Source organism: Heterocephalus glaber, unplaced genomic scaffold (assembly GCF_053883595.1).
Source record: "Heterocephalus glaber isolate CG9 unplaced genomic scaffold, H.glaber_assembly_v1.0 deba00001537, whole genome shotgun sequence".
Lineage (NCBI taxonomy): Eukaryota > Metazoa > Chordata > Mammalia > Rodentia > Bathyergidae > Heterocephalus > Heterocephalus glaber.
The window spans coordinates 4,358,038-4,380,291 of NW_028258332.1; the positions used below are offsets into that span (position 1 = coordinate 4,358,038).

Genomic DNA, 22,254 nt, shown 5'->3' on the forward strand with positions numbered 1-22,254 from the left:
CTCTCAGTGACACACCTACAGCTGGGGCTTTGCCAAGCTCCAGGAAACGGGGCTAAGCCTCGGGTCCTCCAGAGTCCCTCTCATCATGCCAGGAAGGATGATGGGGCCTCAGGACACTGGGACCAATGGGAAGCAGCGCCCATGTGCCAACTAGAGAGACAATGAGCACCCAACAATGACAATGACAACAACAGATTAGCACTGACTAAAGCACTCTTGAACGCAATGCCAGGAATGAATAAAAACTAAGTGAGGATCGGTGTGAATTTATGCACAATGTGAACTAACAAGGTAGATGCAAAGTGGAAAGCCACCATTTTGCAGCTGTCCAGGTAAAAATTGGTTGTGGCCAAATTATCAAGCGCTGCTAAAGAGGCAAGGAGCACTAACGCAGGTGGTCTTCGAGTCACTTCCCTGCACTGACACCAACACTGGCACCAGCACCGGCACCGGCACGTCAGCCAGTCGACTCGGCAGGCAGACACCACGCTGCCCGGGAAACGCATGCCCATGAGCACACCAACAGCACCTGTGTGCAACATGGACAAGGACAATGCCACTTAGAGCACTCTGTCCCTGCCCCACAGCACTGTCACAAGACACAGCTCCAGGCGGCAGGGACCTGGGGGGGGGGGGCTGAGGACAGCACCGCTCTGGTGTCTTGCCGTGGGGCTCGGGAGTGATGCACCGATGAGCTACCGGCTCACAGTTCAGAGAAAGGTGGCTTGCACACACAGGAAGTGCCGCCGTCTGCATGGGAAAATCACCCTGAGGTTTCATTCTGGTGAGCTGGCCAGGAGACCCTAGCAGTGCTGAGCTGGGAAGTGCTCCAAGAAGCTCAGGGTAGCCTGCGTGGCGTGGCCTGGGCTGTATACGCCAGGAAAATGAGGTCTGCAGGCCAAGGTGAGCCCCCCGAGAAACGCTGGAGGCATGAGGGTCGCTGGGAGGGCCACTTCTCTCGGGAAGTGGGAAGTGCTGTCGGAGGCCGCAATGGAGATCAGTCCCAGGGAGCAGCAGCTCAGGTGACAGGAACTCAAAGACTCCACCCTGCTCTATTTCCCGGTTTTCAAATCTGGAAAAGTCTCGGCAAGGTGGCCCCAGCACCCAGGAGCCGACAGCAGGAGCCACAGGGTCGGGGGCTCGCCCCCCAGGCCCTGTCTGCCCCACTGCACCCAGGGAGGCCCCACCGGGCTTAGGATCACTGGCTGGCAGCTCGGCAGCACGGTGTGACCGGCAAAGACAAGATGGCGCTGAGTCCAAGGTTCCCTGCAGTCAAGTCATTTCTGCTGCCTCAAGAGAGAAAGGACAAGTGGCACAAGTGGCACGAGACACAGTCATCATCATGAAGAGCTCTTTATTTGAGGATCCCCAGGACTTCCAACCTCCTTAGAAAGTAAAAGCTGCAAAGCACCCACTGAATAAAAGCACACACAGCTGACAGTGTCACACCCAGACGAGCTCGGACTCGGAAGGTCCCCTTCCCATGTCACAAAGGCACAGGACACGGCCGCCCGTGCTCGCCAGCCACCTCACAGGCCGATGCGCGCAGCAGGAACAACAGCTTTTAAAAGCCCGGCCTTTAGAGAGACGCAGGTGTAGGAAAGGGGCCCAAAGCCCCTGCAAGGGCGGCTTTTCTTCTGCACCGAAGGAACACTGGGGAAGTCAGACACTCGACCCGCTGCCAGAGACCAGTGAAGCGAACAGCGCAAGGCACCCAAGCACTTCCCAAGCTCCGTGGAGAGCAGTACTGAGCGCAGTACTGAGCGAGCACTCCACAGGGCCTGTCCTCAACACACCTCCCGGCTCAGCTCCGAGGTGGCTCTGGGCTGCTGTCTGACGCCAAGGCCCAGGGAAGCCAGCTCGGGCTCTGGCATCCTCATCGGGGAGGCTCGGCTGGGGCCGGGGCACAGCCTGCTGCAGCGCCCTCCGGGCCGGCCTCTTCCGCTCGGGGCTGCTGCTCCTCCTCCGGCGGCCCGGAGCTGGCCACACTCCTGCCAGGAGGGGGGGGCCCCTCTTTCTTCTTCTGGCCCAGCACCTCCAGCCCCATCATCCTGAGGTAGTGCAGCCGCTCGTTCTTGGGCACGAAGGTCCGAATGGAGGCCTTTCCCCGCCACCCACACAGCACGATGGGGCACTGGAGGGCCTCCGGATTCCTGCGCACAAGGATGGCGCTCAGTGAACGCCAGCATCCGCAGGGCTGCCCGGAAACACCCGAAACCCACCGGCACCAGGAGGCACCAGCCCGGAGGCTGCTGAGGTCACCTCCCCTCCATGGCCAGGCCTCTTCCTCCTCAGCCCGAGGCGCTCACCTGCCATCGCTGCGGCCAAAACCCACCTCCTGCTCAGACAGAGCCCCACCTGTGCCCTGCAGCCCCCTGAGCAGGCGGCAGCTCTCTCTCCTGTCACCCTGCAGGCCGGTGGCAGAGGGGCAGACCCGGGCCTGGGACCATGACACCCCCTCCTTGCTCTGTGCCTCACGTGCCATGGCCTGCCACTGCCCCAGCCTCCGGGCGGGCCACCCACCCTGTGCTCGCCTGGCTGTCCACCCAGTGGTCCACGCCCAGGTTCCCCAAGGCTCAGCCAAACGTGCATGAGCACCAGAGCAGCATGCCGGGCTCTGTGAGCTCGAGCCACTGCCAGGCAGGGCCATCTGCCGCCTCAGCCTGGAGACACAGACGCCTGGTGCGCAGCAGAGGAGGGAGCTCGCACCCACTTGAGACCCCCCGGCCAAGGTTCTGGCTGAAGTCAGACACCTGCACCGATTTCCAGTGCAGAGCCTCTTGTGAACACAATGCAAGGCTCTAGGAACAACGTCTCCACGGTGATCTGCAGAGTTTTCACCGTCTACCTTCGGAGGAGCAGGAGAAAGCTGAGGCTCCCCCAGCTCCCGAACACCCCTCCCGGAAACACTCATCTAGCGGCAAGGAGCATGCACTTACGTGGGATCCGGTTCGTACTTCAGCACAACGCTTCCCTTCGCTGGAAGAGAAGAGAAACAGATGCACATGTGCAAAGTTCTGCCACTGGCGAACACTACTGTTAAGCACGTTTGTGGCTGTACGGTTTTGAGGACAGAGAACAGGGGCCCGGAGCCCAGCGTGAGCACAGGGCTGACCCTGTGACACAGAGGCCCCAGCCGAAACCAGGCAACCAATGCTGTGCCCTCACTGGCCAGCAGGAAGGCTGTGCTTCTCCGAGCAGGGCGTCTCGTGTGCCAATGCCCCACACGCCATCCAGCGGGTCTCCTGCACCCTGTGACACAAGAGGCCTCAGGGACCTCTGCACCGGGGAACTGGGTGGCACGTGCTGACCTGCAGGAGGGCACACGCCAGGCAGCCCAAGGACTCTCCAGTGGGCTAGTGCCCCAGGGGGTGAGCACCGTGCAGACTCAGGGTGGGCTGCAGGGTGGCACCAGGGGCTCAGGGAGCAGAGCACCCCTCGGGATGCCTTTGATCCTTAAGGTGTGAAGAGCCCTCTGGAGCTCAGTCAACAGAGGGCCCTCACTGTGCAGTCCCTGGTACACGGGGACGGGCCCAAGGACCCCACATGTCCCAGGACGCCCAGTCTTTGTGTCCACACAGAAACACCGCCACATCCCTACACTGCAGGTCACCCCAGTTCCTGTCAGGTGGTGACAGAAGACATGTGCCAGAGAAACAAGCACCTGCACTCACTGTCCTTATACAGGAGGACAAATCACTGCACCTCCACTGCTTACCCATGTCCTTGGCTTGACTGTATGTCTCGCTGCTGAGTTTTCTAAAAAACGGATTTTCCTGGGTCAACAGGATCTTCACATCCTCCATGGATACAGTAATAATTCTTGAGTTAATAAACGGATACAATGTATATATGCCCTGCGGAATAAAGAGGACAATACCACCCGCTGCAGGGCTGTGGATGGTGCAGGCCTGGCCTCAGCTCCAGGGATGGGGCAGAAGCCACGCCCACCCATGAGGCAGGCAGACGCCCGCTCACCCCATTGGCTGCAGAGCCACCTGGGGCCAGGGCCGTTCAAGCCTCTTCCTAAAATTACCTCTTGTGCCAACCGGAAAGCACAATCGAACTCTTCTCCACTGTTGTTTCGACACCAGACTTTTATCCCTGTGTTAATGACCTGTAAGAAGAAAAGCAAAGCAGCAGATAGAACACAGAGCTCAGGCGCACTGAGCTAGCTCATCTCTTCCACTGTGAGCAGCAGGGCGCGGGGGGAGCCGGAAGGGGCCTGGGGGCTCAGCCACCTCACCACAGCAGGCTCCCTGGCCAACTGCAGCGCTGCACACAGAGCGCTGCACACAGAGCGCTGCCCCAGAGGCCCGCGAACACGGCCACCTTGACCGCGACTCAGGGGGCCCAGAGCCAGGTGCCTGCTGGCAAACAAAAGGGCGGAGCCACGGGGTGACCTGGGGGCAGGGCCTGCCCACCCCACCCTGCCCTCCAGGCGCCCTCACAGGCCCCGTCCGGTCAGGCAGGGCACCTTCATCCGCTCGCTGTTGTTCAGCAGCACGCTCCTCAGCTCCTTGGACACCATGTAGAGCTGCCTCTTCTTCCCTTCTGTGGTTCGAGTCAGCAGATTCATCCTTGGGAACGAGGGATCCAGAGCGTAGAACTTCCTGTGACAGAACGTAGCTGCTGGGCGGGGCAGGGTTTCCGCTGCCCACACCTCCATCTCCCTGCTGCCTCCTCGGGCTGCAGCGCTCAGGCTCTGCACTGACCCCACCCCAGCCCCTCTGCCTCACCTGGAGCCTCCAGGCGGCTCCCCAAGGGCCACTCCCATGACAAGGACTGAGCACCCGGTACCGTCCCAACCGGTACCGACTGTGCAAGGGCCGGCCCGCAGGCAGGCTCGAGCACGGAGGTGCGGACACTGGCGTCCTAGGCTCTTCCTCCCTTCCTCCCGGTGCTGCCCGGCCAGGCCTGCACCCTGCCCGCCACTCCGCCTCACTCTGGATAAGACAGCACAGCCCGGCCGGCGGCACTCACGCCAGCTCACCGGGCCAGCGAGCGAGCCAGGCACGCGGGCTCAGGACAGAGGCTGACTCGGGGTTTGTCTCTGTCCTTGCCCCTCCAGGAGGCTCTCGCCCTCCCGCTCTGGCCCTGCCCGGTGGGGTCGCAGTGGCAGAGTGCACGCCTGCCTCGCCGCTCTGCTGCACCACGCAGGGCGAGGGAAGCCACGCGGCTAAGCACGCCTCGCCCACGGCACAGGCAGCTTCTCCAAAGGGGGCCGCGGACTGAACCAGTCCTTACTCAATAGGTGGGAAGAGCGGGTCATCTTCGGGAATGAACACAAACGGGTCTTCCTTAAACCCCAGTAACTTCATCTTCTTCGAGGGCGGCGGCCTGCCGGGAGGGGACAGCAGAGGGGCCGGGAGTGAGGGGCGGTGGAGCAGGCGGGCAGGGCACAGACCCCAGGGCCGGGTCCTCTCACCCGCAAACGCCGTCCTTCTTGCTCTCGCCGGACTCTGGGTCCTCAGCTGTTGGCGCAGCTGTTGTGTCGCCCGGCCCTGCAGCCGCCCCGCTGTGCAGCTCGGGGGGCTCGCTGGGCACCCCCTCCTCAGGAGCCGCCAGGCCTGGCTCTGTGCTCTGTCTGCTCACTGCACACATACCCTGGACCTGAGGTGGAGAGTGAGCGAGAGCAGGAGCGTTCAGCACCCAGACGCGCGCACCTCGCTCTCCCCCGGCCGGGAAGAGCGGAAAAGGAAGTATTTATTTCCCAGGGCCCCTGTGGCCCTCTGCTGGGAAGGACGGAGCCAAGTCAGGCAGGGCCCTGCAAGAGCTGCCAGGGGCGGAAGTGGGGCAGGGACCAGTCCAGGGCACCGGGAGTCAGGAGAAGGCCGAGGATGAGCCGCTGGCGTAACTGAGCCTGCTCTGAACATTCACAAAGGGCCACTCCTAGTCGGCCTCTTGGAGGACAGGGTGTGGCTCAGCAGTACAGTGCTCTCCTGGCACAAGCAAGGCCCTGGATCTGAGTTCCAACACACGCACACACACGCATGCGCACACACACACACACGCACGCACACACACACAAACCTTTTAAACTACCTTGTCCAACAGGTCCCAAGACTGTTGAAAGGGGCAACTCCTAGCTCCCACGAAACAGAGTGGTGCCTCAGTCTGTGAACTTAATCTATGACTTTGGGTAAGATGGCTGCGCGTGTCTGTGTGGGGAGGATGGCTGTGGTCATGTGTGTCACTTGATGCAGAGTTTGGGAATGGAAGCACAATTTTGTCAAACGCTTGTTTGCAAACTGAATTGTTCACAAACAGAAGCGTTCGTGAGTCAAGGTATTACTGTACGTACATAAACTGGGACACTTCCACACGGACAAGTTCCACATTTCCCTCAGTGTCACACAGCTACTAAGCCCGAGTCCACCCAGAGCACACCCGCTCCGGGGCAGAAAGAGCGTGAAAACATGGGAGGCAGCTGCCGCCCGGACATGGGCAGCAGCCGAGGTCCTTCCAGACCTCCTGTCTCCCTCAGGACCTGAACAGGCCTCTGTCTCAGGGCCGCCTCTCGGCCACTCCCAGGGCACCCTCTGCCCCCCCCAAGACCCGGGGTACACCGTGCGGCAACTAGACAGGCTGTGCCCTGGACCAAGGACTCAGGACAGACGTGGCAGAAATGGGACAGGAGGGCCGAAGTCGTCAGGGCAAACTGCAAGAGAGTCAGAGCCCACTACACAGGCAGGTGTCTGCGGCGTCCACCTGCCCGGTCATGGCACTGCCAGGGGCCTGGTGGGTACACGTGAAGCCAGCAACCATGGACCGAACCCCAGGTCCAGGGACTCAGTGAAACCGAAGGAGTGGGAATCGGGACTGGGTAGCAGCAAATGGGAAGCTGAGCCAGGGAGGGGCACAACCAAGTCACGGAGACAGCCTGGGTTCAAGGCCAGCACCAAGTCACAAACAGTGAACTGCACTTCTGATTGCTGAAGCACAGTACCAACAAATGCAAAGGGTCTCAAGAGTTTCTTACACCGATTACTTGGAAATTACATTTTTAACATCCTGGGACAAATAACATTAACGTTAACTCCACTTCTTACACTGTAGCTCTGGGAAACATGACACAAGGCTAGAATCCTGCTCCTAGCTGCACAGCTCTGAGCAGCACGGTTCAACTCCTGAGAGGGCAGCTGGGCTCCCTGGATTAAGATCTCCACCAAGACTCACTCCATGAAGCCCCTGCTAACCAGAGACGAGACCTTGGCGAGGGCCTGAGCACAGGGCTCGGCCTTTACCAGCTGGATGACGACAAAGAGTGGACCTGGACCAGCCCTGCCTGACCGTTTTCCCTTCTCCAAAGGCTAAGCGTCACTGGTCCCAGTTTCCAGGTTTTCAGTGACTGCAGCCCGCCCACCATCGCGCAGAGCAGCAGCTGGGAGAGCAGCACACGGCCTGGTTCCAGGGCTGCCTGCATCACCAGTCGGCCAGGCCAGGCCAGGCCTCGGTGCTGAGGGGGCCGGGCGAGGCCGCCCAGGATTGCACACTGCCAAGGCATCGATGGTGCCCTGCCCCGAAGTCCCGGCCTCTGTGGACACGTGGCAGGTGGGAACGAAGCCTCGGGTACCGAAGCAGAGGCGGGTGTCAGAGCCCAAGCCCCACACTGCTCTTCTAGTCTCCTCCCTTGTTATTAAATAACCAGACTGCAGATGCTGCTGACCGAATTCATTGGTCAGACAGTGCCTTCTCCTACGCCTGTCCCCAGGGATGAACATCTGCTTGCTGGGAAACTAGAAATTAAACAAATTCCACCTCAGCCAGGCTCAGCCCCTCGCGGGCCCTGCCTCCGCCCCGCACCTCTCCCACTCAGTGCTGTGTCCTAAAGGTGCGAAAGGGCCAAAGTCCTATCACGCTGTTCTGCAATAAAGCCCTTACCTTCGGCTGACGCTTATTCCACGGCATTGAAGACTTTTTCACCAAGACCGCCACGAAGAATCCTCCAGTGTTCTGATGGTGTGGCAAAATCCTCAGGCTACAAGCACATGTGTACAACTCAGGCCGCGAAGGAGCCATGCGTAAGCTCAGTGTTCCGACAAAGACCACAAAAATGACTTCATGCAGATCCTCAAGTGGCCTCACCCACGGCCCTCACTCAGATCCTCTGTGCAGCGGCCAACGGAGCAGGACATGTCGCTGACCTGAGTCCCCACACCTGCGGGTGGCCTTGGAACAGCCAGCCTCACACCTGTGTCCCCTGTGGCCTGTCCTGCTGCTGCCCAAGCCCACCAGCCACCACAGCCCGCCTGGTCCCCAAACTGCGCAGTGCACCCAAACTCACCAGCGCTCCAGGTGCATGGCCTGCAACTTCTCGGGGTCCTTGGGTGGGAACATGGTGGGCCGGATCTGGGTGTGTCTGCTGCAGGGAACCTCATCCCAGTCCGCAAACCACTGCCCCTCTCTGGTCATGACCTGCAGACGAGACGGCAGCTTCCTGGACAGGCAGCACCACTGACTGGGAGCCCCATGGCACAGTGCGAAGGCCCCGCCCGGGACCAAGGCAGGTCTGTCCCCTGAGAGGGAGGACCAGTCGCCCAGAGGGAGCAGTCTTCACACACTGTGTGCTACAGACCAGGACAACCACATTCAAGGAACATTTGCCACACGAGTTTCTTTTTCATTTTTAAAACAGGTCCTGGGTTGTCTGGACTGAAACTGTAAACTGAACCACTTCACGGTGGAATGAAGTTAAAATGCCAGATCATTCAAAAATAAAGCAAAGCTATACTTATAGAGGTAAGAACAAGGCCAGTTTTCAGACGTGGGATAAAGGCAAAACAAGTTTTCCACTGCCAGAGAGAGGCGAGTACAGTTACAGTACTTGTCATTAATCCTGTGACTCGGGCACTCACTCCAAACTGCAGCCTGCGCCCTGGCACCAGCCCTCCCCGCAGGGTTACCTTCCACTGCGTGAGTCCAGGCATCCGCTTCAGCCCCGGCAACTCGGCAGACGCATCGGCAAGCTCTAGAGCTCCTATTTATTAAGAAAAAAATTCCCCAAAGGGATGGCACATTATGCCCAGTGAAAGAGACCAGAAATAAAAGATCTCACCTTGCATGAGTCCACTTACAGGAAATACCCAGGGAGGGCAAGGCTGCTGACTGGAAGGACAGCAGCAGTGGCTGGGGGCTGGGCGGGGCATGGAGTAACAGACCTTCCTCAGGGGTGGAGCAAACAGCTGCCCACGTGGGAGGTCACTAAGCCACTTAGCAGTACACTTGAGGCAGGTGAATGTTATGTTAGGTAAACTGCAGCTCCACAAAGCCACTGAAGTACAAAGGCACTGCAGAGTCCCTCCATGGACACAAGATCAAGGCCACATGCAGCCGGGACTCAGTGTGCGCACGCTTGCCTGCCTATGCCGGACACCCTGGTCAGCTGGCTGGGGTCTCCCTGCCTGTGCACGTAACACACCCAGAAACAAACAGCGACCGTAAACTGTACAGCAGTTTCATATGCCTGTAAGTTTTGTAAAACCATCTATCACGACTCAGCCCAATCTGAACCACACGCCTTGCCCTCCAACACTGACACCAGCAGAAGCTGAAGGGGAGCTGGGAAACCTTGGCATCAGCTCCTATCCACAGACCACCATGCACATCTGACAGCTTCCCAGGAAAGGAAGCCCAGCAAAGCTCTATGGGAAACGGTAAGAAATCTGAAAAGGTAAACACAAAGCACAAGAGTCCCCCAGGCGGACAGGTGGCGGAAGAGACCTCCCACACGGCACCTCCCTGACTTCCACTATGGTTTCTGAGTTTTCTCCATTTAACACTAGCACCCAACCAGAGTACAGGCCCCTCCAAACTGTCCAGGGCCTTCCAGGGACCTCGCTGACCCATCTGTCACCTACAGGCTCGGCCACCGGCCTCCTCCATCCAGCGGAGGTTTCTAGCAGTCTCCAGTGGGGACTAAAGGCCCTCTGTCAGAGACCCCAGCACAGGAGAGAACACGGCTCAGGGCTGGCTGCTTCATTCTTCAATGAAGCCCTATGCGCGCCAGGTGCCTGACAGTTAAAACTTCCCAGTCCAAACTTTAAAAAATAAACTAGTATGACATGGATCTGACAAACAGATATGAGCAAGTCTTTGTTTTCAGATCCCCTTAAACATTCCACACAGTATGAGAAATCTATCGTGTGTGCTTCTGACAGACACCTCGCTTTAGGAGTTTGGTGATAGGGCTGACATGCAAGCAAAGCTCCAGAAGCGCTGCAGGAACACACACCGTGAGGCCGCAGCCTGCTCACCTTCGCTTTTTTCCAGGAGTGAAGCTATGACGGCCTCGTCCTCAACGGGGTTGAGGGAGCATGTGGAGTACACCATCCGACCCCCTTCTGCTAGCTGCTCGGCACCTCGAGTCGCAATCCGGAGCTGTAAGCTGAGGGTTGGCACAGGTGACCCAAAGACTGAGTGAGCGGATTCATGCAGCACGACGCTCACAAGCACCATCTACGAGTTTTCACAATGCTCTAACAGTTTTAAGCTTCGAAGTGAAGCCGGGGTCAGGCTCTGTGAGCTGTCTGGTACTAGCACTAAAAGCCTCTCGTTACACAAATGTTTTTGCTGTTGCCTTGCCAATGCAGCAAGCAAAGACAAAGCTTAGCGATCGAATCCACAATTAAATGAATCTATTAAAAAACTCTGCATTTGTACAAACATGAATGTGTAACCCTTCGTATATTCTAATCCTAACACTTGCCTTCCTTCTACAAAAAGTAGTAGAAAGTACTGAACAGAGAAAAAAAATTCTCACTACTTATTTGTGATCTTTCATCAATACACGTTAGGCCACTCACAGTCCCGCCTGCGAGAACCGGTACCTTTCCAGACAATGGAAAGAGCTCACAAAGCTGTACTCACAGCACAACCCGAGCTGTCCCAGTAAGTGCAGAACACAACTCAACACAACCGACACCAACACAAGCTGCGGCTCAGTGTGAGGTTTTCTTTTAAGAATTTTCCAAATTTTCTTTAATCAGTGTTTTACTTATCTAAAATTATTCTGAAAGATCAAAAAGCAAATTAATACCACAAATGAACAAAAAATGAAGAGAAAAAAAGATTAGTTAAGACACCAAAAACAGGATCCCTTTGTGGAAAAATATTTGCAATACTAGAAGAAAATATCATTGCAGGAATTTTTATAATAAATGTGTATCTTAAAGGCAAAATTCAGTTAGTACTCTGGAAAGGCTTTTTTTTTTTTTGGTACCGGGGATTGAACTCAGGTCCTTGCGTTTGTGCAGCAGGCGGCGAAACCACTGAGCAAAATCCCCGGCCCTGGAAAGGCTTTAAAAGCAACTTCTGATGTAGAAGCAAGCTCTCACGAGGTGCCACTGGCTGTCACCCCAGATGCCACGGCCACCCCGAAGATCCAGATGCTGAGCCACGCCCGACCGGCACGTCCCTCCACCCTGGCTGTGCCCGATGTCGCCCTGGGGGCTCACTCACCCATGCAGCTGCAAGCTGTTCAAGGTGCTCCACTTCTTCCAGACATCGATGTTTTTCCTCATAGTGCCGTCCCCACTGGCAAGAAGATATTCAACAACTTGAAACGACACAGCATGGCAGACTCACACTGGACTACAAACAGGTATGACTATAAACCCCAACTAGAAAGCAACCTAAACTCTCATAAATGACAACTAATGTTCTATTTTAGAAGTACTCTAAAACATTTTATTTTAGACTTGAACATGAAATCTCACTCACCTCCTAAAGAGATTAATTTGCACCCATGTTGGAGAAATACAGGTTGAATAGCCCTTGTCCAAAATGCTTGGGACCAGAAGTGCTTTGGGATTTCTTTAGCTCTGAATCTGTACACATATGCAATGAGCTACCTTGGGGCTGAGAGCCAAGTCTGAACATGAAATTCGCCTGTGATACACGCCTTACACACGTGGCCTGAAGGGAATCTTGTACAGGATTTTTAGGATGTCCATATTTCAACTGCAGCCCATCACTTGAGTTCAGATGTGGAATTTTCTACTAGTGGCATAAGAACAGCACTCACAGTTTCTGATTTTGGAGCACTCTGAATTTCAGATTCAGGATGTTCAACCTGTACTAGCAGAATTGGTATGCAGACCTGTGATACAGAACCTTGAATCCTGCTACTTATAACTCTTAATCAACAATGACATCTTAACCAAAACTAAATGAATGATACATTTATACTCAAAAGATTTTTCCACAGCAATTTCAATTAGAGCAATTTAATTCCATCACCAAGTTCTATAATCATAAATATTTCAGACTTTATACTTTTAATAGAAACTAGTTTCATGTTTCTGTTAATGGAAATTATTTCCATGTACATTTTAAAATACAGACTTGACTTATAATCTTCTGTCCATGTCCAATTTTATCTACCTAAGTTTTCCAGGATTTATTCTGGGCTCTGTTGACGTCTGTCAAGTTTAAATTTCCCCGGGTTGACCTGCATGTGCCCCACGGCATGGTTACATCCTAGAGATGTGATTCCTACTTTCAAATGATATCCCAAGCTGGAAGCTGAGAGCTTGTACAGTGGGAACTCTGCAATAATTTCAGGAATTTCTTCAGCTTACAACCAACTGCTCATAAGGCCACTTTATTCTCAAAAGATGACACAAGGAATGAACTCTATTTCAGATCAAACGAACACAGAACTGACATGGAAAAACAGGGAGACCGAGAAAACTACAACTTGGAAATAGGGAACCGAGTTCATGACCTACACATTTAGTTTACTAGAGTCACTAAGTTTCACCTGCTGTGTAGCAGCTACAAAAGGTGGCCCATTTTGAAAACTTTTACTCTAAATTTTACTTCACACAGAGCTTTTTGGGTACTGAAACACAACCAACTTCAGTGTTTCCAGTTAAAAGTTTCAAACAGCTCTGCCGTGAGCAGTGAGTCTGCCCTGGCCTAAGCCCAACGTTGACCTCCCACAAGCAGGCCGGGGCTGAAACCTTGTGCTCAGCGTGACAGGGCCAGTGGCTGTGTCAGAGCTGCAGCAGCAGACGCCTGCTGCAGAGGTGCCAGCTGCTGCCCATGTCTGGCTCCCAGCAGACAGCTCCAATGGAGTTTTCCCTTCGAGAGATGCTCAGCTCTTCACTACGTTACAGAGGACCTCACACTGAGAACACTGGGTAAGACGAAGTACAGATACAGCCAGAAAGGGAGTTTCTCCAAGGTCTGAACTCCGAAGTTTCTTTCCAGGGCTGCAAAATAATTCTGTGCAATACCCAGATGCGCACTGCGGCAGTGAGTCTGTGACCATGTAGTCCTCTCGCTTCCTTTTTAAAGACCTTTTACCAAAACCACCTTTTTGCTCCCTCTCTGCTCTCTACCGTGTGTCAAGCTGAGCCGTTCCACTCACTCCCTGTCCACCTCTGGCTTAGGCTCCCGAAGTCTTTCTCCATGCCTGTGGTCACCTCAAGTATGTCCACAGTAGTTTCATTTTAGTCTACATCTGATTGGACTCCTTGGTGGTGGTGGTGAGGGTTGGGCTCTCGGGCTGCTTAGAAACACGAATACCTGCAAGGGACATCGCACAGAATCCGGTCGTAGAAGAGAACCTCCTTCCTTCCGTGCACGTCCACCATGAGTCTTGGGATGCTGGATGCGTCGTGGTTCACCACCATGATGCAGGGGCTGCTCAGCCTCTTGGCTTGATGAACAAGCAGATAGCAGCGCTTGTTGTCCACATCGTTAGCGATAACAAATCCCTCTGCCAACACGGAAGCGTGCTGTCAGGGGAGACCCAGCAATCCACAAACATAAGATGCAAGGCCAAGATTTACTACAAATATGTGAGTTGTCCCAGAATAGGACACAGGCAGCTCTGCATGGATTTTACAGACACCTGAACATTTCAAAGCTTAAAGACTCACTTGTTCAGTGATAACTGACTTGATAACGACTATTGTGCTGATCATGTCTTTCCTGTGACTAGGAAGTGATTACAAAGAGACAAAAGACTCAGCAGACAAGTGTTAAGTGCTGCTCAGTACCAAGGCTCTGTTCCTGACCAAGAGCTGGGCTCCTGTCGGAGCACCTGAATGGACGAGCTGCTCTCAGTGAGGTCCACCTCAGGATCCCAGCGCTGCCTCTGCACGTCTGCGTCCTCACACTCCCAGCAAAAGGATGAAGACGCCTTGTAACGCAGCTTGTTATAACCAGGATCATTTTGCAAAACCATGCAAAAAGCAAAACCTCAACCATACAAAGAAGAGAAACTGCTTCTGCTGACACGATCCAAGCTCCTTGGTATCGATTTAACCAAAAAAGAATAAAGAACACTTTTTAGCAAAAACATTCTTGAATAATAAGACGCACACACAACTAGCAAATGTGCCCACCAAATAGACCTGGGCAGATGCTCAAGAAAAGAGATGAGGGCTGATGACAATAAACACCATGGACAGGGTCCATTTTCCAGAGAAGCCCTGCGGAGGGCCACAGCCTAACTGCAGGAGCAGTTGCCTGACCCAGCCTACGGAGAGCGCTAAGCCCAGGGAGCCCCACACTGCGTAACCACCACGCCCCAGCGCCTGCACAGGGCAGCGGGGAACTGAAATGCTACCAAAAACTCAAAACTGGGACATCTGTATACGGCCAGTTGGCCTGATCAAAGGAAAAGCTTTCGTGGAAAATAAAGGCAAGAATGTGCTGGTTTGGAAACTCCCAATTTTACAAAAACACCCAGCTCTGCCTTCAGTAAACAGAAAACCTGCATGTCTGGCCCAAGCAATCTCAGGGAACACCAGAACCTCTGGCCAGCCTACACCCCACAGTTGCTCCCTGCCCCGAGAGTACCTGGAAAGGAGACATTCATGTCGGCATGGAGCATTTCAATCAACTGTGCGGTCTTTGATCCAGGTGCTGCACACATATCTAAGATCTAAAACAAAGCAAGGAACTGATGTTTATAAAAATACCGAATATCCTATGTTTAATGTACAATGGTTTCAAGTCAGACTCTAATGTCCTGATGTCCACCTCAGGACCGACCCGCACTTCCCTACCAGATGACTTCTATAGGCAATTAATGTGCTGAAAAGAAAAAATCACTGACACAGATACAGTCTCCACACACAATGGAAATGGAATGATGGAGTCCCATGAAAGTGCTATATCCAGAGATGAACAGCAAGAATCATGGCAGCAGAATGCTCAGGGTGGCAGCCCTGTAACTATGTCAACTACTTCTCTCCTGGCAAAGTGCAGACAGCATGGTGGATCTACTCTCCCGGGGGCATGGGGAAGAGAAAGGGAAGTCCTTCACTAAAGACACCGACAGCGCCTGGCATACAATGAGCTTGCGGTTACCATGTTCAATGTGGTTTAGCCACCAAGACTGCTCCAGGTATCTGTACGGTAAGCAAATTACAAAATTTAAAAGGGAGAAAACAGGTATGTGAGTCGTCAAAATGAAGTAGGACAAAAGTACAAGAACCTGACATAGAATATATACCATTCTCCTTTCAATGGGGGGAAAATTCTACTAAAAGGTTTCAACAAACACGACACACAGCACAACCTGACAACCACCTACTCGCCCCATCTCTATTTACTACCCTACCTTGTGATGTGGCTGGACGTTTAGCAGTAGTGGCGGGATCATGCTGACTGCTTCCTGACGGCTGATATTTCCCTTGGGAGAGAAAAATTAACAATAAGATAAACAGGAGAGAATTTCAGGAACAGGCACTTAATGTCCAATGGCAGCAGAAAAAGCCCATGTAACTTTACACAGAACCAAACTCTGTTCTACCACACGGAACACAGCAGGGAAACAGCTGCTACCTAAAGGCCAACTGAGGCTGACCCTGACACCACAATGTGCCAGAGAATAGCAGCAGTTCCGCTGAGATACCGAGGTCCGGCCGCTCCTCTCAAGAGCATGGGGCTGAGGGAGCAGCTCTCAAAGGCACCCCGCTGGCTGGACACCCACACCCACAGCGGCCACAGTCACTGCAGGCGGCTTCTCCCTCTCCCTCCAGCCTGCCCTCCATTTCCTGGTCCCATCCACTCTGTTCCCACAACTGCCCTTCAGGGAGCACACTGGCCCGTTCTGTCTCCTTCAGGTGACCTACACCCGGACACCCCCTAGATTCCGTCCTCAAGCTTCTCGAGGGCCAGGGCCTGGTCTCAGGGGACATGGTGCAGAGGCAGACCGCCCTGCTGCTGCAGCCACCCCTGCCCCATCGCAACCCCACCAACCCCGGAGCCGCGTGGCTCCCCAAGGCCTGCGCTCCTCCTACACCGAGGCCTCTGCCGGTGCAAACCTCCGCGGGCCCTCTCATGTCCATCCCTTTCCCGGCGAGGGCGAGCTGTGCCTTCACTCACGGGGCACGTGACTCACCGGCCTGCTTCCAACTGAAGCTCGGGAGCTCAGGGACTCACATGCTGGCCGCGCAGAGGCTCGGCCCTGTTCACCACGGATCAGAACCTGGACCAGTGCGCCGAACGCTCCTCCTCCACCCTTCCCCGCCGCAGCCATCTCTGTGAAACCGGCCCCTCAGGTCCGCACGGTGCCCACACATCTGCGGCTCCTGTGTGCCCATCCTTACTGACCGCCCATCCAGGCTAAAGGCCGAGCAACAGCACAGAGCTCCGACGGCTGACAGGCCACCCCAGGGCCAGGGCCCGTGAGCAGAGCAGGGCGCAAGGGAGAAAGAGCTGAGCGAGGCGAGCGGCTCCCAGACTGGCTAGCGCAATACTTCGGTGAGCTCACCGTGAGCACGGAAGGAGCGAGCTGGTGACACAGGGTCAGCTGGCTACAGGAGACCCGGAAAGGGAAGGAAAAAACTTCTAACTTCAAGTAGGAGACCAACAATTCCAAAAGCATCGAAGGGAAACTGCAGCTCATCAAGACGCAAGCCCGGTGGGCACTTGGAGACCCCTTTACTGTGTGAGGGAAGAGCTGCGGCGGCCGGGGCGGGGCGGGGCTGCGCCGAGAGAGAGCCTCAGCGCCCGGAAGGGGACCCGGCAAAGGTGCAGACAGGAAAAGTGGGTGGGAAGATGATAAAGACGCAAAGTCACTTCCCCTACACTCTGGCCTTAAAACCCTATTACTTCATGTGTCCAACAGATGGGCTGTGCACCTGAGAAGGAAACGGGACATCCAGTGTTCTCAGGGGCCATGGCTGCGAGGACACCACAGCCAAGTGACAGCAGTGACCCCAGGCCCCGCATCTCCGGATCAGACCCACCCGTGGTGGCGCCTTGCCCCAGGTCTCGCACAGAGAGAACTATGGAGCATCTCTGCACGCCACGCTTGAAGGAAACCAACGAATGCAAAGACATCTACTTACAGACTCAGTTTCGCTAATCAGGAACTGATGAAACCTTTCCAACAGAGGGGACTTTCTCAAGATTTTTCGACTTAAATTTGTGTGCCAAGCAAGTTCTTCAGGATACCTGGGCAAAAAGAAATTAAACATTTATGGGTTACACATCCCCAAGCAGTCTCCTGGCAGCGGGCTGCTTCTGCAGACACAGCCCGGATGGGACGGCCACCTACTGCTCACACTCACAGAGCTCTCAAGCACAGGAGGTGACCCCACCCATGTCCTGGCCACCGCCCAGGGACAGGAGAGCTGCGGGTACATGTGACTGGTCCATGTGACTGTACCATTCCAATGGTGGTGAAGACAGAAATGGAGGCTCCTCTGTGCCTCACCACTGAGCTAACAATGGTGCAGAGGTCAGGAGGACAACGACGAAACAAGGATGAATGAAACAAGTACAGACTGTACCGAATCCAAGTGACAGGGCAGGGCAGACACTTGTATGTCTGATGTGTATTTGATAAAGAATTTTAAAAAATACTTTTGGTATTTTAACACCAGCCCTGTGCTAAAATGTCTTCCATACAAGCAAACAAAAGCCACAAAACCCGCAAGCTTAGAAACCACTGACACACAAGCCTGAGCTCCTACAGGCACTGCGGTCTCCACTGTGTGAGAAGGAAGCGAGGACGCCGCGCCTGCCCTTTCTGTGAGTGACAAAGCTGCCGATCAGGAGAGGCAAAGGCGCGCTTCTAAACTGGCCTGCACCTTCTTATCCACTCGGGTCCACTGCACACGCAAGGACACTGGCGGGAGACAGCACCACACGCACCCCAGCATCAGGCTCAGCACAACACGCCGTGCCACGTGGCCACAACTGGCCTGCAGCTTTGCGGCCAAGTCTGAGGGGTAACAATGAGCTCAGGCTAACAATGCAGGGCCGAAGCCGGAGTGCCGGCCATGGAAAAGAACTGACTGCAAACAAAGGGATTATTTGGGAGGAAGAGAGTCAGGCCTGAAGGGTTCAAGACATTACTCAGGGGTCATACTATGAGATACATGTGCAAAGTATTTTCTAAGAAATAACAAAGATTAAAGTAGCTGAACCCATTCATAGCCAACTCCAAAGGTCCCCAGCCCTGAACTATTCCCTATGCCTAGTTCCCTCTTTGATGCTTAAACTGGTTTCAAAAACACAAAAGCCAAACTAAAATCCTATTTGTCAGGCAATTAAATAAAGAACTTTATTCTTTTGGCCTTACTTGAGGCTAACCAGTATGAATACACTCAAGCAACTGGCAAGATCTGATGTGCTGCTGCGCTCTTTTCAACACTGAGTAGCCAAACGCCCACCAACCTGACCCTGTCTGTGACTGACCACTGTGTGGCCATGCAAGTCACTCTTCACCAGACCCAGGGACGTCATCCGCGGAAACACAGCGCACCACCCTGGTGTACTGTAAATCCCTCAATTTTCACTTTCAAACAAGTAAGTGACCTACATAGAATTTGAGCAAACACCCCCTCCATGTGCCACAGGCTGAAATCTTTAATAGTTACAATGTCGATTTACTATGACAGGCTTAAAGTTTTCCTGTAATTCTAAGTGCAAAAGCCATTAACCTTAAAAATAATATTGTTTAAAAACTTTCAGGTAAACACAAAAAGTAAAAAGCATGTTTGTTAAGCAGTTTTGAAACAGCTTCATCTTTTTTGAGCAACAAATTTAAGATCTTTGTACATTTTAACAAAATAATTTTAAAGAACTACATTTAATTTTTTGCTATTTAGTGAGTCTTTTAAAAAAAGGGCTATTTGGACTATCTATGCACATCAAAAGTTTTCAAGGCGAAGAAAGCTCTGCAACAATATCATACAACACACAATATCGTCTGCCATCTTCAACCCAGACATTAAAAAATATGTGAACAGGGGCTGGTGATTTAGCTCAGTGGTTCCACCGCCTGCCTCGCAAGTGCAAGGTCCCAAGTTTGATCCCTGATACCAAAAAAAAAAAAAGTATGTAAACAGACAATAAAGAGGTGTGGCAAACAAGGCCTTAGGACAATTCTTCACTCCAGAGTCTAGGGGGAAGTATGGGGAAAAAATGTGAAATCCACCAAGCTACAAGTCCTACACATAACATTCCCTCTCAAAAATATATTTCTGAAAGTTTCCTAAATTATATTCCACTCTATACCAAAGGGCTTGAAAGAACACTGTATAATCTATTTCTGCATTTTGAACAACACAGAAAAACCACCGGAAGTCCTGAAAAGCTTCTGCTGTACTTGCTGAGATTTATGAGCACCCCACAAGTGACAAGTAAATTTGATTAAATGTTCACAGAATGAAGTTGTCAAAACTTCCATTGATAACAGTAAAAAAAAAAAAATGAGTATAGGAAACCAAATCATTCAGTCTTTTCTTTATACTCCTCAGCTGTATGTTCAAAAATAAATACATGCATGCCTCCAAGCTGGCAGAGTGATTCACTTTCATTCCTCAACTACAGCGAGGTCAGGGTCCCTCTCAGAGGCTTTGGAATCTCCTTGTCAAGTAACCATAAATGACAAGATGGGATGGCAGCTGACAAATGTTTAAAAGGCTGATCAAAATGAGTTGACCATAGCTTGTAAAGAACAATCAATGAACAGCAAGATTTACTAACAACTGATGGTTTCTCAGTTGGTTGGAACCTGCAGAAGAAAAGGACTACAATCATGGGCCCTGAGATGCATGCTGAAACATCCTGCTACTGGCCAAGACTGGAAGACAAAGATTTTCTCCTCGTCAAAGTCTTCGTTCCTCTAACACACTTCTAGACCCAAGTTTTAAGGAACAAATATTTTCAGGTAATAATGTGAAGTAGCAAATTCACCCAAAACTAAAATGTCAGGCAGCTTCTACTTGAGGCAATGAACAAGTAACACAGCCATCAATCAAATCTCCGAACCAAGGTACTCAAGGCTAGATAGGTCTATAGACAAGTTACCAAGACAGAAAAGTGGGGTCCCACAAAGGCCACCTCATTTCAGCAATGCCAGAGCCACGACAGCTGAGGAACACCTTCCCTCTCCAAGGGCCTCAGCACAGGGGACATGCACTTAGTAAGCGCAACAGAGATGCCGGGAGCATCTGAGTCAGAGTCCTGTACTGTCCCCTTCAAGCTTCTAAAACACGACTAAGTGCAGTCTGTGCTGGCAAACAGTGGGACAGTCCACAGCAGACCACAGCAGCCCTGTCAGGCTGAGACTGCTGGTTCCTACAGGCAGAGAAGACCCTCTACAACAGTTCTGATGTGGAAAAACAAGGGCGGTACGGAGATGGAAATGCCCAAAGTGGCAACACCAAGGAAGGAAAGAGGCTGGGCCTACAAGAACAAATTAACTGGACCGGATGAGTTAAACACAGACAGCAAGAAGTCATTTATGAAAACTTGCATACCAACTAAACTCAATGAAAGCACTGGGTAAAAGAACATCAGGATGTCTCCTAAGTACCTTTAACCTCTTTCATGCTTCAGCAAATGAAGTGTGAGAAACTATATTCAAGGGACAAAAAACAACCCTTGAATACCCACAAAATGAAGGACTGTTATACCTACCAACTCAGTGGCTGTGGAACCTCGACTTTCTGACCATCCACTTCCAAGTTCTCCAACTCCTTAAAATACTTGTTCTTCAAGCAGTGCAGAATTTCTTTTGCATGGCTATCGAAAATAAGTTTTACAATGATTGGAAAAGCTAACTTTAACCTTTTAAGACTTCCAAGTGTTTTAAAACTAAACCAACTCTACATAAAGAGATGTCCTTTAATCAGATTTTTCGCTGTATTCCTTTAACATTTAAGCAACCCTCCCTGATCGCTAGAAGATAACTAAATGCAATGCTGCATTCTTTTCCTCTAATACCCTAAATTTCAATTTTATGTGCAACTTAGCATGGAAAGATATAACTACATTGATGGGCGGGGAGTGAGATTTTATGGCAAATTCGATGTCAGAAATACTCCTGTCCCAAAAGCAGGATCCTCAGCTAATTAATCCCCAAGAGCCAGATCTTTCTCAGGCTGCATTTTCAGTTCTTAATCCGGCCCGCCACCTACAAGGCCTCCCGACCCAGGTCTATTTCTCCGAACACCGCGCCCGTCCTCAAGACGTCCTGAACCCACCGGGGGAAGGAAGCAGCTCCGCACTGGAGCCCTGCTCCCCGGAGCACCCCCGAGCTTGGCCTGCGGGCGCAGGCCCCTACCTTTTGTAACCAGTAATTCTCAAAGTGGCCGGGAGGGGCGCCCTGAGAGCGCCCATGAAGCGGTCCCACTCGCCCTCAGGCACGATCTTGAGCTCGCGGTAGTAGTGCTCGAACAGCTGGTTCTCCTTGACGATCTCGGGGTAGCCGCCTTCCCAGCCCTGAGAAGGAACGCACGTCTCACCTGGGCCTGAGGACAGCCCCCCCCCCCGCCGCCGCCGCCCGGCCCTGGCGCCCCGGCCCTACCGCCTCGCCGCGCTTCCCGCCGCCCTCGGCCCCGTCCTCCGCGCCCTCGGGCCGCTGCCGCTGCTGTTGCTCTTGTTGCTGCTGCTGCTGGAGACGCCGGCCCCGCGACCGCCGCCCCATGATGCACGCGGTCGCCCCCGCTGTGCGCAGACACCGGCCCGCCACGGCGCCGCATGCGCGAACTTCCGCCTGAGCCGAGGCCCCCGCGGGGCGGGCCCGGTCCTCTCGGGCCGTCAGGAGATTTGCCCGAAGCGCCGCCACCCGTCAAGCGCCGCCACCCGTCGTCCCGGAAGCCGAGCGCGCGAAAAGCGAGGCCCGCCATAGCGGGAAAGCGGCTCCAAGGAAAAGCCCAAACGCGCGAGCAGGCCAAGGGTCCCGGCCCACGGGGCGCAGGCAACGCTGCGGACTGCCTGAGGCTGACGCGTGCGCAGAGCGGCGCGGGACAGCGCGGGCGGGGCTTAGGCTGC

At 53.6% G+C, this 22,254-nt stretch overlaps 1 protein-coding gene across 1 annotated transcript; it reads right to left on the reverse strand.

The window, feature by feature from the left end:
• Window positions 1–1,337: 1,337 nt before the first annotated feature.
• Window positions 1,338–21,982, reverse strand: Nsun2 (NOP2/Sun RNA methyltransferase 2). The gene is made up of 19 exons (XM_004845153.4): window positions 21,788–21,982; window positions 21,545–21,702; window positions 20,899–21,003; window positions 17,316–17,421; window positions 15,581–15,652; window positions 14,815–14,899; window positions 13,534–13,726; window positions 11,461–11,535; window positions 10,257–10,387; window positions 8,907–8,980; window positions 8,288–8,418; window positions 7,885–7,981; window positions 5,429–5,613; window positions 5,248–5,340; window positions 4,478–4,613; window positions 4,037–4,117; window positions 3,719–3,857; window positions 2,940–2,979; window positions 1,338–2,153 (listed from the first exon to the last, which is right to left on the reverse strand). The coding sequence occupies exons 1-19, from the start codon at window positions 21,905–21,907 to the stop codon at window positions 1,877–1,879; spliced, it is 2,298 nt and encodes a 765-aa protein (XP_004845210.1). The 5' UTR covers window positions 21,908–21,982; the 3' UTR covers window positions 1,338–1,876.
• Window positions 21,983–22,254: the final 272 nt, after the last annotated feature.

Coding starts and splice junctions, on each gene's coding strand:
- Nsun2 (XM_004845153.4), bottom strand. CDS start 21,907: ATGGGGCGGCGGTCGCGGGGCCGGCGTCTCCAGCAGCAGCAGCAACAA. Junction 5,341..5,428: donor AAGAAGGACGGCGTTTGCGG/GTGAGAGGACCC, acceptor CCCTCCCGGCAG/GCCGCCGCCCTCGAAGAAGA. Junction 3,858..4,036: donor CTTTCCGGTTGGCACAAGAG/GTAATTTTAGGA, acceptor TTTATTCCGCAG/GGCATATATACATTGTATCC.